Source organism: Ptychodera flava, chromosome 12, assembly GCF_041260155.1.
Source record: "Ptychodera flava strain L36383 chromosome 12, AS_Pfla_20210202, whole genome shotgun sequence".
Taxonomy (NCBI): domain Eukaryota; kingdom Metazoa; phylum Hemichordata; class Enteropneusta; family Ptychoderidae; genus Ptychodera; species Ptychodera flava.
Window position 1 is genome coordinate 4,802,812 of NC_091939.1, and position 15,696 is coordinate 4,818,507.

The 15,696-nt window shown below is 37.5% G+C and overlaps 2 protein-coding genes and 1 long non-coding RNA gene across 3 annotated transcripts in view; 2 read left to right on the forward strand and 1 right to left on the reverse strand.

The window, feature by feature from the left end:
• Window positions 1–6,155, forward strand: part of LOC139144757 (ubiquitin-protein ligase E3B-like) — a 75,348-nt gene extending 69,193 nt beyond the window's left edge. The window contains exon 29 of the mRNA XM_070715486.1: window positions 305–6,155. Coding sequence (XP_070571587.1) covers window positions 305–496 — 192 coding nt within the window. The 3' untranslated portion in view covers window positions 497–6,155. The remainder of the gene's footprint in view (window positions 1–304) is intronic.
• A 797-nt stretch (window positions 6,156–6,952) lies between these two features.
• On the reverse strand, window positions 6,953–15,511 carry LOC139144760 (coiled-coil domain-containing protein 86-like). Its single transcript, XM_070715490.1, has 4 exons — window positions 15,110–15,511; window positions 9,471–9,600; window positions 7,630–7,704; window positions 6,953–7,080 (listed from the first exon to the last, which is right to left on the reverse strand). The coding sequence occupies exons 1-4, from the start codon at window positions 15,373–15,375 to the stop codon at window positions 6,985–6,987; spliced, it is 567 nt and encodes a 188-aa protein (XP_070571591.1). The 5' UTR covers window positions 15,376–15,511; the 3' UTR covers window positions 6,953–6,984.
• LOC139144761 (uncharacterized) lies at window positions 11,933–12,650 on the forward strand. The gene is made up of 2 exons (XR_011554852.1): window positions 11,933–12,078; window positions 12,475–12,650. It is a non-coding gene; the product is annotated as an uncharacterized lncRNA (long non-coding RNA).
• Window positions 15,512–15,696: the final 185 nt, after the last annotated feature.

A 15,696-nucleotide genomic window follows, 5' to 3' on the forward strand; every position in this document is an offset into this window, starting at 1 on the left:
ACTTCTTTGCAGCTTGTAATTAACAAAACTCCTTGAACAAATATGGAGCAACTCAGACCCAGCCATCCATTTTTCCATCCAATGAATCTCCCACCGTATTGAAAACATACAAATACGACTTCTCAGTGTCTGTCGAAATTAATGACTTCTGAAATGTTCCTGTGTCCCTGCAAATTTGACCAATCAAGGTACTAGAAATCAAACCATTGATAAGGGAACACATATCTCACTGAAATCTTTTCATTTGAATTTCAATAAATTTACCGTCGTGACCAACAAGTTCTCCCATCATGCTTTTCTGTAGGATACTGGTGACACATTGGGCAGTGTCCTCCGAGGCTTCTTCACCATCAGAAAGAAAGACCCAGTGGGCAGACTTCCAACCTCTTCAACCTGCTTCAATTTACTGAAATTACCAAACTACCAGAAAAAGAGTACATTACGAGAGAAACTCAGATATTCCATAACCAGTAACACAGGCTTTGAACTCTCATAGTATATTTTCTTCAGCCACACATCATCTTAGTCTTAAAGATTTTTGTTCCAGTTACCTCAGAACTTGTGTATTATCTATCTGTAGACCGTGTGTCACATGGATTCACAAAGAGCTTGGCAGATGAGCTTTTAATATTGTGTATAATACACATGTAATATATTGATTTTGAAAGAGGTATGGCAGGAGGGTATTGGAGGGTGTACATGCAAAATTTCAGTGGGATGGGTAGGGAGGAGGGAGGGGGATAAGATGGGGAGGTTGGGACATGTGGCTGAGAAGGGATTGGATTAAGTGACTTTGAAGGGCTAGCAGTAGCTGGTTGTAAATATACATTTATTGTGTCTGTAATGTAAAGCAAATAGCAAACTGATGCAAATTTGAATTTCTCAGCAAAACGTTTTGGCGATTAGTTTGTATTTACAGTTAGCAAAACTGACCAAAAAAGTCACATGTAGTGCAAAGAATGGCACAGATCTGCTTGGCTGTTGCCAAAGTGTGAAGTAATGAGTTTTGACTCCGTTTTATATGACTAGTTGTGCAACACGTAAACTCACTGAAAAGTAAAACTGCCAGATTGTGTTGGCAGAAGCTTATGATTGGTGTACATGCAGAACTTTATCAATACTTTTTTTTTTTATTCACTGCTGAATTCTGTTTGGCGTTTTTATGTACAGTAAGTAATTGACAAAGGTTTTTAGTCTTCAGAATTGGCAACTTTGTGCACGTTTCACACAACCAATAGGCCATTACTTTAAAATTCCCAAACAGTCAGAATGTCAGTTTGGTTATACAGTGAGACAGCAATAACCTTGGAAATGGTTCACTGAGTTTTTTCCATTCTTTATTGTTTAACCCCTTGACTACCTATGGCGCCGGATATATCCGGCGCCATATTGAATTACCATATACCTTGAGTGCCGGAAATATCCGGCACAGTTAAATAGGCGTATTTGCTTCGTTTTTGTCGCTAAAAATCCCGTAATTTCGGCGTCAGCGCGCAGCGCGACTAAGACTGATGTATTCCGATCTGGCCTGAATGTGATTGCGCCCCCGCACGTCCGAGTATGGCCAAAATCCGGAAGCAAATGTCGTGACCCATGACCTCGACCCTAAAAGGTCAGGCTGATCACAGAAGCGTCGCGCTGATTGTTTACAGTTTTCAGAAGTACGGACGATCGCGAAGATGTTTATGGTTTGTTTTTTTAATGAAATGAAATGTTTATTTATTGAAAACAAATGATTTATATGTAAATATGTTCTATTAACAGCAATATTCGTGAATGAAACTAGAGGAAATACAATTTTTTACTATAAGCCAGTGAAATTTTTATAGCAGCCATATTATCAATATGACTGGTCACATGACTGGTCATGTGTTTGGTCATGTGATATGTTGTTCCCTAAAATGTATTTTTAAATATTGTAAATTATTTTTTGATAAATCATAACCATTTTAGATGCATGTTTCTGCAAGGAAGACATAAAGCAGGTGTTTACAAATATAAAATGTGTTGATTTTCAAATACAGAACCATGTCAGATGCTGATGTTTGTGGTTCATTTACTCTGCCTTTTGTGAGAAAAATCTCAAATAGGTACATGATAACATCTATAAATAAAGTAAAGGGTAGTTATTATTACATATATGTAAAGACAATGCCATGAAAATTGCAACTGTATTCAAATTTGCATCATTTATGGATTTAAAACACGTCCTGATGCTTCAAATATTCATATTCTTTGTCAACTCTGGTCACATGATGTGTCATGTGATCAGTCACGTGACCTGGAAATACAAACCTTATGTATGAAAAAGTGGGAAATTTCATGCTGATTCAGAAAATATATGGTTTATTGGTACTTACTTAATTTTTACTCTAAGCAGTGTTCATGCAATGACCACACCTAAGATTTTATCAATACTTACATAAGGGCCCTGGTATATAGGAATACATTGGCCTTGGTAGTCAAGGGTTTAATTGAACCTTTCAAAATTTACTTTTTGCCGGTAGTTTCAAGTTCATTATTTCAAATACAATATTAGCTTTGATTTTTAAAGGTTAAAACCCTCCCAAGTTCATCTTTACAATTGGTCCCCATATTCACAGAGTTGCGTTAGTTTCAACACAAAGACAAGACAAAACAGCTTGCCATGGCCGTGTATGCGTATTCATCACATGATCTGTTCAGTAAACAGGGTACCGTCAACATCATTTCTTCATTGAATTTGGATGACCTCAGTCTGTTTTTGGTAGTGTTTGTCCTTAGACAATGGTGTCTTTACCCTGTTCTGTATTCCTACAATGGAATGAAGAACAAACGTTCTCAGCATGTAACAAATCTCAGTAAATTGTTATTTTTGAGGTGAGTTACATGTCTACATAGGACTTCGTACACGGCAATGTCTGTAAGTCCTCTAAATTGCTCACAGAGGAGCCAGGACAGAGAATTTCCTGAACACCATGTTGTATATTGATAAAAGACTCAGGCATTGAGGATATTATGTGATGTACAGTTAGAAGAAAATTTTGTATCGAACCAAACAGCCATCCGGTTGAAAATGACGCTTGGTGAAACAAACATTACATGAAAAGCTTCAGTCGTGTCAATAGTAGTTAAATTCTATTGGATTGGTTGTACACAGACTATTCCTCACATAATTTATACTTCTAGCATACATTCTAAATTAAAGTCAGGTATTTTTGTCAATTAAATTCCTTGCTTGAGAGAACAGAGATTTTCACTATGAATATTCTGAGCAACACTGTTTGCCTCGGTTTCTCTGTGTGAGGATTGATCAAATGGAACCATCACTAAACTGTGATGAGGGAGTGGGGGCTGTCACAAGCAACACAAAACTACAATGAGCCGCTGGGTGTGCCATGCAAAAATTGTCATACCGGAAGTCTCAGATTTTCTAAGTCGTGTATTACAATATATTCAGTATCCATCATTTCACAGTCTTTTCTAAACTGAACTTTGTTTACAAAAAGAAGAGCCCATGTCCTAAATCTGTCAGTGAAACTTCAGTCTGGATGTGGGGACTTTTTTATTGATTAGCTGTATTTGCTGTTCATAGATATCAAGGAAAGTATTTAAAAAACAGGATTAATTCTTGTAATTTTGTACATATGTAAATTTTGAAACTGAATGCGGATTAGAAAGGCAATTTCACAGTGGTCTAGACCAAGGGACTCAGACCTGTATCTTTATTTTTCACATTCTCCAAAACTGACCTCTACTGACTCTGATATTTTGTAAAGTGCAATTTTGCTTCAATAAAATTAAATTTTACATCTTTCAAACCTGAACTAGCCATGACAGGAACTTTCGTGTGATCACAGTGTTATCTCCAGTGCCAAAAACACATTTTCTCAGAGTGAAACTTGAAAAATTTCTCCCAATCTTTTAATTTTTTAATTGAAGGATCCTATTCTATTGACATCAAGCCACTGTAATTATATTTCCACTTTTAAAAAGTCTGAAAAAGTGAATTGTAGTGTACCATCTTTGTCAAATCAGAGTTCATGGTTTAGAATTCACATTACCCAGCCAGCATGTGGAGGAGATCGTGTCCTTCCATTCTGACAAAGATTTTAAATATACAAATATACTGATTCTTGTTGCTGTAAAACTAGGAGAAAATGTGTGTGAATTTGTGATGTAAACTTATATATTTTATCAGTTGGCAACAGCAAATGTTGTTTGTGCATGAAAATATCACATATGAGAATTACACTTTTCAAGACTGACTGCCTCTCCATTACCCAATGGCCTGCTGGTGACCTTACGTGAAGGGCTGCTGTTAAACGACGGAGTAATACTAGAGAAGAAATGTAATCTTTCAATTGTGAATTACATTTTGGCTGACTTTCCATGGTGAAATTTTCAGTAAATATGGTTTAAGAGACCCATATTCTTTGTATATATATTTATAACCCAAACACTATAGATTCTGTACAAAAGTCAAATTATACATATAAAATTCATGTTTCAAATGGTATAGTGGAAATCAGAACCCACATACTACAAGGTGTGGTTGATTCTGCATATGAGGTATTAACGTTTTCTGGTTCAAGTGGCATGTAGTTTCTGCATTGATTGTTGTAGTGAAAACAGAAATGGTTCTTGTACATACAAAACAAAAACATGTTGTGTCACACTGCCCTCTCCCCAAAAATTGAAATGTTTTTGGTTTGTGAAAATTATAGTTTATAACATTTTAAACTAATTGATTCCATCAGCACAGTCCGTTTGCAAAGAATATTTTGTCTTCTAAAAGTTCTTTCTTTGAATTTTATCACTTTTGTAAAATTTTGTAGTGGCCAGAAATATCTGTAAAAAAAATGTAAAGCTGGGATATGTACAACGATCTTATTCAAGGACACAGCCCATCAACAATGCTGCATAGACGTTTGCAACAACATTTCATGGAAGAGTCATTTATTCCTCTGCAATGGTTTGTTAAACATGAAATTTCTTCACGTAGACAAGATTGCTCCAAAGTTCACTTGCAAGCTTATAGATAATTCCTCTCGAGTTCAATACAAGATATAAGGGTCATAGGTCAACATATATGAAGAACCTGGTCTAAACCTCACAGGTTGCATTTGGCCTGTGTTATGTTTCACACTTGGTTTTATTTCTGAATTCTTGACTGTTATTTTAGCATTTCCAATCAGTTTCACACAAAATCTGTTTTAATTACGCACTGACCTCAGCGTTCTGTCACTGTTTGAACTCAATGCTTACAGGGTCATGAATTTGTTCATAGTACTTTTAACTATGTTGCCATCCACGATCTTATGTCTTTAGAAATGAATTTTAGTAGAACTCCATGTGGCACACCCCTCCATAGATGCATCTATCATCAGTTTTGTTATTGTCCAAATTAAGTGTCAACTATTAGTTGAGAAATTGGATTCCAAATTAAGTTGAAAAGATGGCACCAAACGTAAATGTCTTTATAAACTTTCTCATTTCAAGCCTTTTCATTGTTTTACTCTTTATCAATGTTCTATAATTGTAAATAGGTGAATTGCACTGACATTTTTCAGCAAGAACAAAATAGACTCTCCTTCCGTGTCTTTCCATACAGGTCCACACCAGTTTTCCCGCAATTTCACTTTCCAGTTTACTTTTGATTCTTTCTTTAGAGTGAACTCATCTTGTGAAGCATTCTGTGAGTTTTGCCGGAGATTACTTTATACCGATGATGAAATTTGGCACAGAGTTTCTTGTTATGGCAAATGTTGTATCCATTTTGCACTAGATTGGTAACATAATTACAGCGCCCTCTGTGTCAGGTGTTGTCCAGATAATTTGCGCAGGATGGCAGACACAATGCGTATTTACCAGAACTGGTTTGTAACAGCTGCTTTTATCTGTTTAGGGCTCAGACTCCTCCAGATAATTGATTTGATTGCGATGCTGTTTGAGTTAATGGTGCCTGAGATGGATCTTCAAGTAGACAAGGACTTAGTGCTGATATTCAGTATATATCAATGCACTGGTATGCATGTTTGATAGATTTTATGTTAGCTTGAACAGTGGAAAGCTCAATGTTGTTGAATGTTTCCATCTTTTCATGTGTAAACAAGCATTTGTAATTGGTTTGTCAATAAAATGTGTAATATAAATATTTCAAACAAAGAATGTTTGCCTATTATTTGTTCATGATTTTCCCGGTCGCTGCAGTTTTCACCATCTTGTCTATGAAATCAGTTCCTTTTTCAGTTTTATGTAGATGAAATCCCATCTTGCCACACCGAATTTCAAGTATGGCTCAGATGTGTATGAACGTTACAAGGCACCTGAAATGCAGACAGACAGTGACTAACTACTTTGATTGCCTCAATATCTTCAGGAAGTTTCCAGAAATTAGGTGTTGGTAATGCCAAATATCCTAAAGGTGGCAATGCCATTGTCATAGGGGGTCTCAGTGTGGGGTGTACATGAAATAATTGCTGCATGTAACTCAAAAGAGTGATCAGGGTTGTCTGTTCATGACAAAAATGGTATCTTTCCCTTCACCTTTTTCAGAGCCCAGTGTAGAGTAAATTGAGCATCATATGATATATGGCAGTCTGATTTAGTCCTCTAGCTACCAGCGAAAATTAAACAATTTGTGACTGCAAAAACCATGTTCAATCACCAAAAAAGTTGACAATGTCAACTTGTATTGACACTTTGAGTCCAGCACTGGGTTAAACCATAACTTCCCAAGGGTAAAACATCAGTCGCTACACATCAGCCTTTTCATCCCTACCATAAGAAACAGTTTAGCTGAAACTTTTTCAAGTAATTTTCTTGTATATTTTTGTGTCATCAGCGACTTCATACAGCAGTTTGTGGTCTGCAATTTATGCCACCTAACGCTTTGTAACAAAATTTTACAAATACTATCAAAAGTCACAGCTTCTGTCTCATTGATTTCAAAACAAAGTTACTTCAACAGTTTGAGTGATATAGGTAAAATTTATTTTTTATTCAGCTTTTTCCTTGCAACATCTTTGAGGTGTCTCTCTTTTCGATACTTCGCAATTGTTTCTTCTTCATGCGTTTGATTTTTGCTGGATTTTTGATCTGAAAAGAAAAGGAAATATGAAAATTATGAGCCTGACCATGGTATCCTATGACAAAATGTATTTGGTTGTGCGGTGCACCGAAGCAGATATTCAAACCAAACGCAAAGTGTCCTGTGTTTAAATCTGAAAATCACACGAGTCAGAACTTTACATTCTCATTAATATTTTCCTATGGACCAAATTTTTATATGAGCAATTTACTTTGTCTTGCAAAGTTTAAATGGTACAACAAACTTGTGACAATATCATACTGTTGCTTCCATTTTTACTCTGAATAATGTAACCCTTTGAGTGCCCAAGTCAACTTTTGTTGCCTTTATTGAATATGACATAGCCAGCAACTTTTTTCAGATCTAGACAAGTTAATTTCGGATTTTTCCAAAAATTTTGGTCAAAAATTGCAGCCATTGAAATGTTATGTCCAATTGGTCCAAAAGTATCAAAAAATTACAGAAGAATTCATAAAGATTGGTAAAATAAAAATTACAGCATTCAAAGAGTTAATAAAATACAAATCATGTGATATATTTATATGCAATATACTGACCACTTGAACAATTTCCGCTTTGCGTTCATTTTCAAATTTCTTCCTTTTCTTTTCTGCCCTCTTTTTGCGCTTTATCTAGATAAGGAGAGAGAAAGAAGGCGAAAAAATCACTTGACAGGCAATACTATAAAGCCATTCACATGCACATTATGCTGTTTAGCTCCACTGTAGACTTCACAAATGTGTATCAAGTTTGGAAATATACTGGATACAAAAGTCTCTTGTTACACAATAGTCTGTTGTAGGCAACTACTATCCAATTGAATGGTGCCCTTAACCCTTTGAACCCAGGGTCGGAAAAAAATGTCCATATGATATCATAGGTCACCAGGGGGTCAGGGTGCAAGGGGTTAAAAATCTCTACTTCTGGTCTTTATGCTTTGGTAACAGTTTTGAAAGTATGTGTAGCTATGAACAATGCCATTCTGACTTGGCAAATTTTGATAAAATTCTCTCTACTGCACTTGCAGTTGCGAAAGTCCTCCTCAAAATGAAAAATTTGTCAGACTGTCAGTCAGATACTTGGCTGATCGGTTATGAGATATCATCTCAATCAGATTTGTTTTAATCATAATGATGAAATTAAGTTTGTATTTTTTGAGCAAATTTTTCTCATTTGTATTCAAAATATCATTTTCGCTATAAAAATTGCTTGTCTTGTAGATTTCTGCTTGGACTAAAAGTCCCTTGCAATGATGTCACTCCAAACTTTCTATAAAATCTATGACTTAATTGTTATAAGGGTACTTTATTGAGGATTTTGAGGTCACTTAAGGTCAAAAATTCCTTTTCTCCAAACTGCATGGCTAATTGCTAGATACACTGTGGGACCCTACAGATGCTTTCAATGAAGTATTCATTTCAGGTATCTTCACACATTTGACTAACGCTTTTGTTCAGTTAAAATACAACTTTATTCAATGGTTGGTAAAATTGCTTTCATACCTGTCTTTAGGAACACAATGACCTCATAAATATTTATTCAAATTATGATGCAACATTACAAATTTTTCTGCAAACAATTCCTTCCACTTCTTTCTTTTAAAATTCTTTTCCTTTAATCTTATCCTGCCAAGTTCATATTCCACCATCAGTCAAGTTGGTTAAAACTAGTGAAAGAAGGAAAACGTGTCCCATATGGTGCATTTTAACAAAGACTTGAGGATTTGAAGGTCCCTGAAGACAGAGATACTGTAAACATGATTTTTACAGACTAAAGCTCCTATAACATACCAAGCAAAGTGGGTGAAATACATGTGGTTTTACCTCAATACAACTTTTGGCTGACTTGGCAGATGGGAAATTGATACTGTCTGGCAAGGAAAGGGTTAGAAACAACTTCAAAAACGACCATGGCACTTGCTTAATAGGTTCTTGAGATTCGGATCTAAGATGTCCTCATTAAAATTAACTCAATTTACAGCAAAATTATTGTTGTGTTATCATCAATACTTAATATTTGGGGTTTAAAAATCTGAAATTATTTATGTCAAAATAGTCCAGAACACCTGCTCCGATTGCTGATGTTTCAGAGCAATGAACTTATTCTGTTGTGGCACAATTTCAAACATAAGAAAAAAGTTTGGATGTCAGTACATCTAATATCTTTATCAGTCACTTCTTCAACATCATTAAGAATGGACTTGAATTGCTGAAAAATTTTCAACAGCAGAGACATATCAATTGACTCACTTATGGCTCATCTTCCAAAGATGAAGAACGAATTTAAAATTTCATCTGGACCACAATCAAAGTTTAAGTCTCTCCTGATAATTCCTTCTTTTTGTGTCTCTCTACACAAACCATGGATAACATGTCCAATTATATGACACTGGCCTTACCTCTTCCTTCTTTTGCCTCTGCTCCTTTAATTCTTGCTCATATTTCTTAACAGCCTTCTTCTCTGCCCTGTCTCTCATTTTTTTCTGCCATGATGTGCGAAAGGGTTTATCTTGTTTCATATCTGAAAATCTACAAAATGCACCCGAGAGTCATCAGTGTCCAGTGCCTTCACTAGGAAAATGCATTAGGGCAACTTATCATTTTATTACATGCCTTGTATATTGAACATCGTGCTCCATAGGATTCCATGGAAACTCGTCAATTATGTTGCAGGCTACATAGCCATCATTAGACTGACTGTGAACCAGAACTATTTTCAACTTGTCATCTTTAGGATTTACACTTGGCGCACGAGTTATTGGAACACTAAATTAGGTAATTACCCAGCAACTTGGCTGAGTACTTTGCAATTTGACCTGGCATTTACCTAAACAAGAGTCTGTTTTATGGTCTGAAGACTGATAAGATATCCACCACACTCAGCAGGCAGCTCCTCCACTGAGTAAACTGATATGCCTGCACTGCAAAAAACTTTTTGACTAGCAGCTGCATGTACATGTAGTTGATGGGAGAGTTTTGAAGGGCCGGAATAAAATGTTGTAAAGTGTAACTGAAACATGATTTGCCGCTGTCATTTTGTGTCCTGTTTTTGTACATATGCATGTTGTTCCTAGTTTTTTAATCACAATTACATACATTGAAGAAACACTGACTGTCAGAGCAACCATCCAATCATGTGATAAAAATGGACTGTTCCATCAACGTCAGTGGTGGGCTCATGGAAGGTGGTAACCCTTATGAAAATGAAACTGTGCGGCAGCTCTGCTGTAGACTTGCGGCACCTCTGCCGTAGAGTTGCTGCACTAGTGCTGCACAGGAAAGCTGTGCAAGAGAGGCTGTGCAGGAAAATGCAGCTAGCTGCACAGTTTCTGCACAGTGTTAATCTGAGCAGAAACTGTGCAGCAGGAGACAAAACTGTGCAGCTTCTGTGCAATAATCTCCATACTGTACACCTTGTGTGCGGCAAATGTAAAATGTGTACAGCTTGTGTACAACAGACCTTGAAGTGTGCAGCTTGTGTGCAGCAGGCCATCAAAGTGTGCAGCTTATGTGCCAGAAATGACATTACATGTACAGATTGTTATTGGTTATTGCTGCAAATATGGAGCAACACATGATGGGCACATTGCTGACTATTTCATCAACGGGAGTACAGTGTACCATTGCACTTCCTGACCAGTCATATTCAAGAAAACAAAACTGAACTTTCATTTACATTTTACATTCATTTATTTTTATAACAGACAATCCAATTTTTAAATTGTAAAAACTGCTAGATAATGGACAGCTTTCAAAGCACAGTTTAGCTGGTGAAAGCGACACAGGCCTAAACTCAACAACATTGCATGGATGATGGACATCTGTATTATACAGCAGTGACATGTAACATGAGTACCCCTTCGACGATCTGGTTTGGTAAATCACGGTTCAGTCGACAACTGAATTTTTAGGAAAACAAATTTTTAAAACAGGGACTTGTCTGTCTTGCAAGTTAAACTCTGTATTTTCTGCGAGTTATACCAAAATGCACTGAAGCAGTTTCGAACGAAATCTAAGTCTGATGGTCTGTAACTTGTGTAAGGACGCGTCGTAGACTTTTGTTACTGCAAATCTGTACCTTAAAAATATCGACAGATGAGAACTTTTCATTGTAGAAACAAACAAGTAAACTTCAATGTCGCAGGACCCGCTACTCGTACCTTGGCTCCAGCAGGGCCATGGACGTGCTTAGACTTCAAGCAGTGTATACAGTATACCGTATACGGTACGTACAGTGCGCAGCACTGGAAGCTAGTCTGTGTCCTGTCATCGCTAACAAAATCTCGCCTTCTGTCATGACTGGATTGATATTCAATGCTTTTGTCCATGTTTTCAGCGTTAGAGTTATATTGCCGAGCACAATTTTGGGGTTTTTCACACTCCATCCCGACCGCTGTACGAAAATCCAATAGTATACGCTACTTCGCCAACGTCCAGCGCTGAGAGCAGCCGACATGTTTACACTCTGAGGTCACGGTTCATCAAGTTCAGTTCGCGCATCGATATTGAATCTTCGTGTTGAAAGAAATTTTACTCTATTTTGAGTCTTTCTATGATAAAAATAACCATTTTCATTATACTTATAAATTGGGTGCTCTATCAAGTATGAAACATAACGGATTGGTGCATAATGTAGAGTCAATTCCAGCGTTTAAAAACGGGACTACATTATCAATCGCGTAATGATTTATAGATCGCACTTCCGTTAACGTCATGAGGCTTGATCGGCGCGAAGTTAGATTTTGGTACCATCGGCTGTGTACTTGTTGTTAGGGAGTTACTATATAGTGGACAATTTCGTGATCTTTCTATGGAATCGCCAGCCAAATGATATCACAGTGTTGGACAAACGTGTATACAGCACCAGAGATAGACGGATTTCAAAATTTGTGAACGCGAACAGCAGTAAAAATGCTGACTGTTTTCTAAGTATGTACACACGGTTCGGAGAGACCTGCAACCGGAACCGGGATCGAATCATCCAGCCTCTGCGAGCCATTCTCAAATGTAAGTCAATTTACCGTCCGTCTGTTCATCGCTATAATGTTCTGTAATCGTTGTATTGCTATGTTTAGCTACAGATAAATTTTCGTTAAGTCCTGATTCATACTGAATTCACTTTCGTTTCACAACAGTTACAGTAAGTGTTGAGATTTTTGCAGATTGTCGCCCGTCGCCGCCGTCGTGTATGTAAACAACATACGGCGAGCTGTCCGCTGTTGGACATTTGATCATTATTAATTTAATAATCATAAATATATATGCATTTTTCTGCTTCAAGTTTTCAACTTTTTTGTCTCTTTTCAAATAATTATTGATGTCTTTCATCAAATTGCGATGTTTAAAATGTTTGGTCAAACGGTAAAGACTTATACTCTTCCCTGAACGATTTGTATTTTTCAGAATGCATAGTGAGGAAGGGACAAGAAATTCAGAGAACAGAAAGCCAAATCGCAGCCTATGACAGTAATGTAAATGTTACATGAAACTTCTCGAGTGAAAAGAAAATCTCTTGAAGATACTTGTGGCATGAAATGAACATGGCATATAAAATAAATCGTACCACGATTTGAATTTAATCTTTTTTCTCTGTCTTTTATTAAAAATAACTTTATTTGCGCTGACCATTTTTTCTTGTTAAACTGGTATTTCAGAGCTTAGTTGGACAAAACATATCTTGTGCTTTCCACAGTCTGTCAGGTTTTCAACCGTGTCACTAACATTGGCCATGTTTACACAAGCGATTTTACAACTTCTGTGTACATATCTGAGCTGAACGTTTTATATCATCGGAAAAGATAAAAACGTTGAAACTTATGGTACAATACAAGAAATTTTGCTGTCACTTAATTGTGTTGCTTCTTTGGTTTCCAGTATCTCTCGTCTATTTAATAATGTATTTCGTTTTCTTACTGTTGCTGAAATTGGTAAATAATTATTCCAGAGCTGACTGCTGTGGAATTATGCCAACTTATGAAGGGAATTTTGCATTTTGTAGTTTGCAGCAAATGTGCAGTAACATGCAAAATAATTTGCTGCATGGAGTTTGCGGCAAATTTGCAGTAACATTCAAATTAATTTGCCGCAAATTTTACCTACTCCTGGTAGCTGTCCTGCAAGATGCCACAATTTTCTGTGAAGTTCCTGCACAGTCTTTCAGGTACTCTGTCGTTCAAAGGGCTATTGTGCAAAGACAGGCTTCCACATTTCCAACACAAAGTTACTGTTTTCAGCGTTTCTTGCACTATATATGTGCTCAGTGCAGCTAATGTGTATAATGCGAAAGAATCATCTTACAGCAAAGCTGCTGCAACTTGTTGTATTGTTGCACAGTTCCTGCACAAAGCTACCGCACAGTTACTGTTTTCATTGCTTCTTGCACCTGTGCGGCAGCAACTAATTTGCGTGCGAAAAAATCGCCTTACAGCAGAGCTGCCGCAACCTGCTGTATATTGCTGCACAGTTCCTGCACAAAGCTGCCGCACAGTTACTGTTTCCATCATTTCTTGCGCCTGTGCGGCAGCAGCTAATTTGCATGCGAAAAAAGTCGCCTTACAGTTGAGTTACAGTAATTGTCTGTTGCACTAGTGCCGCACCTGTGCAGGAACACTGTGCAGCAGGCTAAAAATTTTCATAAGGGCCTGTTTTCGAAATTTAACGAATTTTGTAACTCTAGATTTACAAGGGATGCTGCGATGTTTCAATTCCAAATAACATACTGAGGCAAAACCTGTCAGGTTCAGGCCCAGGACACAAAATGAGTACAATAGATTGTGTTACATCATAATATTTATTCCCCCTTTTCACAATTTTCCCATGAACTGGATGTCAGTTGAAAATTGGTTGTTCCTGTGTAGGCATATCAGTTTACTCAGTGGGAGCTGCCTGCTGAGTTTGGTGGATATCTTATCAGTCTTCAGACAATAAAACAGACTCTTGTTTAGGTAAATGCCAGGTCAAATTGCAAAGTGCTCAGCTAAGTTGCTGGGTAATTACCTAATTTGGTGTTCCGATAAGTCGTGCCCTCCCTTGTAAAAATATTCGCATTTTATGTTTTACATAGGAGATCTGGTTTATAGAAAATCATGCATAAGAAATCAATAAACTGTTAAACAATGATTTAAATATAAGATCTATGCACCATCCTATGATATAATAGTTCTATTTTTAACCAATTTTTTTACTAACGTGGAAATACAGTATATGATTGTCATTTGTAAATTTACCAAAATATTTGGAGTGAAAACTATGTCAGAGGACATGTAATAAAAACATGATAATCAAAACAAAGGACTATGTACCCTCCAGGCAGAAGAACATTCGCCCTCCTGACGTGGAGCAAATGATCACCTACCCTCGGGAAAATAGCCTATTGCTTGGGCTATAACATATAATGTGGCACGTACATGTACCTGAAGAATACTGGGCCAAATCACCATTATGACAACAATTGGAATTTTCTAGGGGGCACTGCCAAGCAACTAGATCCCCTAGAGGATTATGTTGACTTGTAAAATTGTTCAATTGGGTGTTCTTGCAGCTAGGGACGAGATAGTACTAGGGTCCCAGTAGGGATGAGGTGGTTTTGGGATGAGGTGGTTTTGGTATGAAATGGTTTTGGTGCAAAGTATCTGGGACCCCCCTTCCCCCGGGGCTCCATTGCTGGCTACAGCCTGAATAATCTAGAAATTTTGAAGCCCTAGGCTAGCATATGATACTTGCACGCTGACTTCGAGCATAAGCGGCATGGGGTTGGTAGCTCCATGCTTCGACAGAGATGTAGGGTTACTGATTACAAAATTTCACCAAACTTACTGAATACCACATATAAACCCACGGGTGCCAATGTATGAACGAATGGGTGATTTAGCTACTCTCTCTTCGTAAGCGTACTACTACACCATGGAGGTAAAACCTCCCGACGGGGGATCGACGGAGAGGTTCTGGACATCACAGGCACCACCGTAGTAGAAAGGGCTAAAAGCGCTATCATTACAACTACGGTGATGCCTGTGGCTTTAGCTCATTTGACGCTCACCGTTTCGTTTGTTCGGTCTTCCATTTTCTTCCCGATTTAGGCCGTCCTTTCGGCACGCCTTGCGAGTGTGAAACTTGTTTGTAGCTTTGCCAGACATTGCTTGGTTCTACGACAGCGCCATCCTGTTCCTTGGAAATCGTTTCCGATGGCTGTAATCGTTTCGCAAGATCATCGCACGTCACGTTGTTTTCAAAATCTGCTTTTTCGCACCCATCATTTTCCAAGTCCCTCCCTTGACCTGTTACAGAGTTTTCGGCTTTCGTCATACTGAACGTGCGTGGATGTTAGTGTTTTTCTACCGTGACTACTTGTCTATGAAAAGACACCACGTACCAGATACGGACAACCTCCAACCTGAGACGCATCACGGACCACATGGCTTTCAGCCTGACCCTCTGAAAGGCTACGTTTCACTTTGGGATATTCTATTCTGTAAACAGGTAAAGCATGACGCTGAAACGACAAGAATATTGGTAAGGTTCCAGTATCCTCGATCACTATAACTTCAGGTTTATTATCGAAAGTATTATATCTTATTAAAAGGTATATTTTATTGTCATTTCCCTAATCTTTACGATATAATTGAC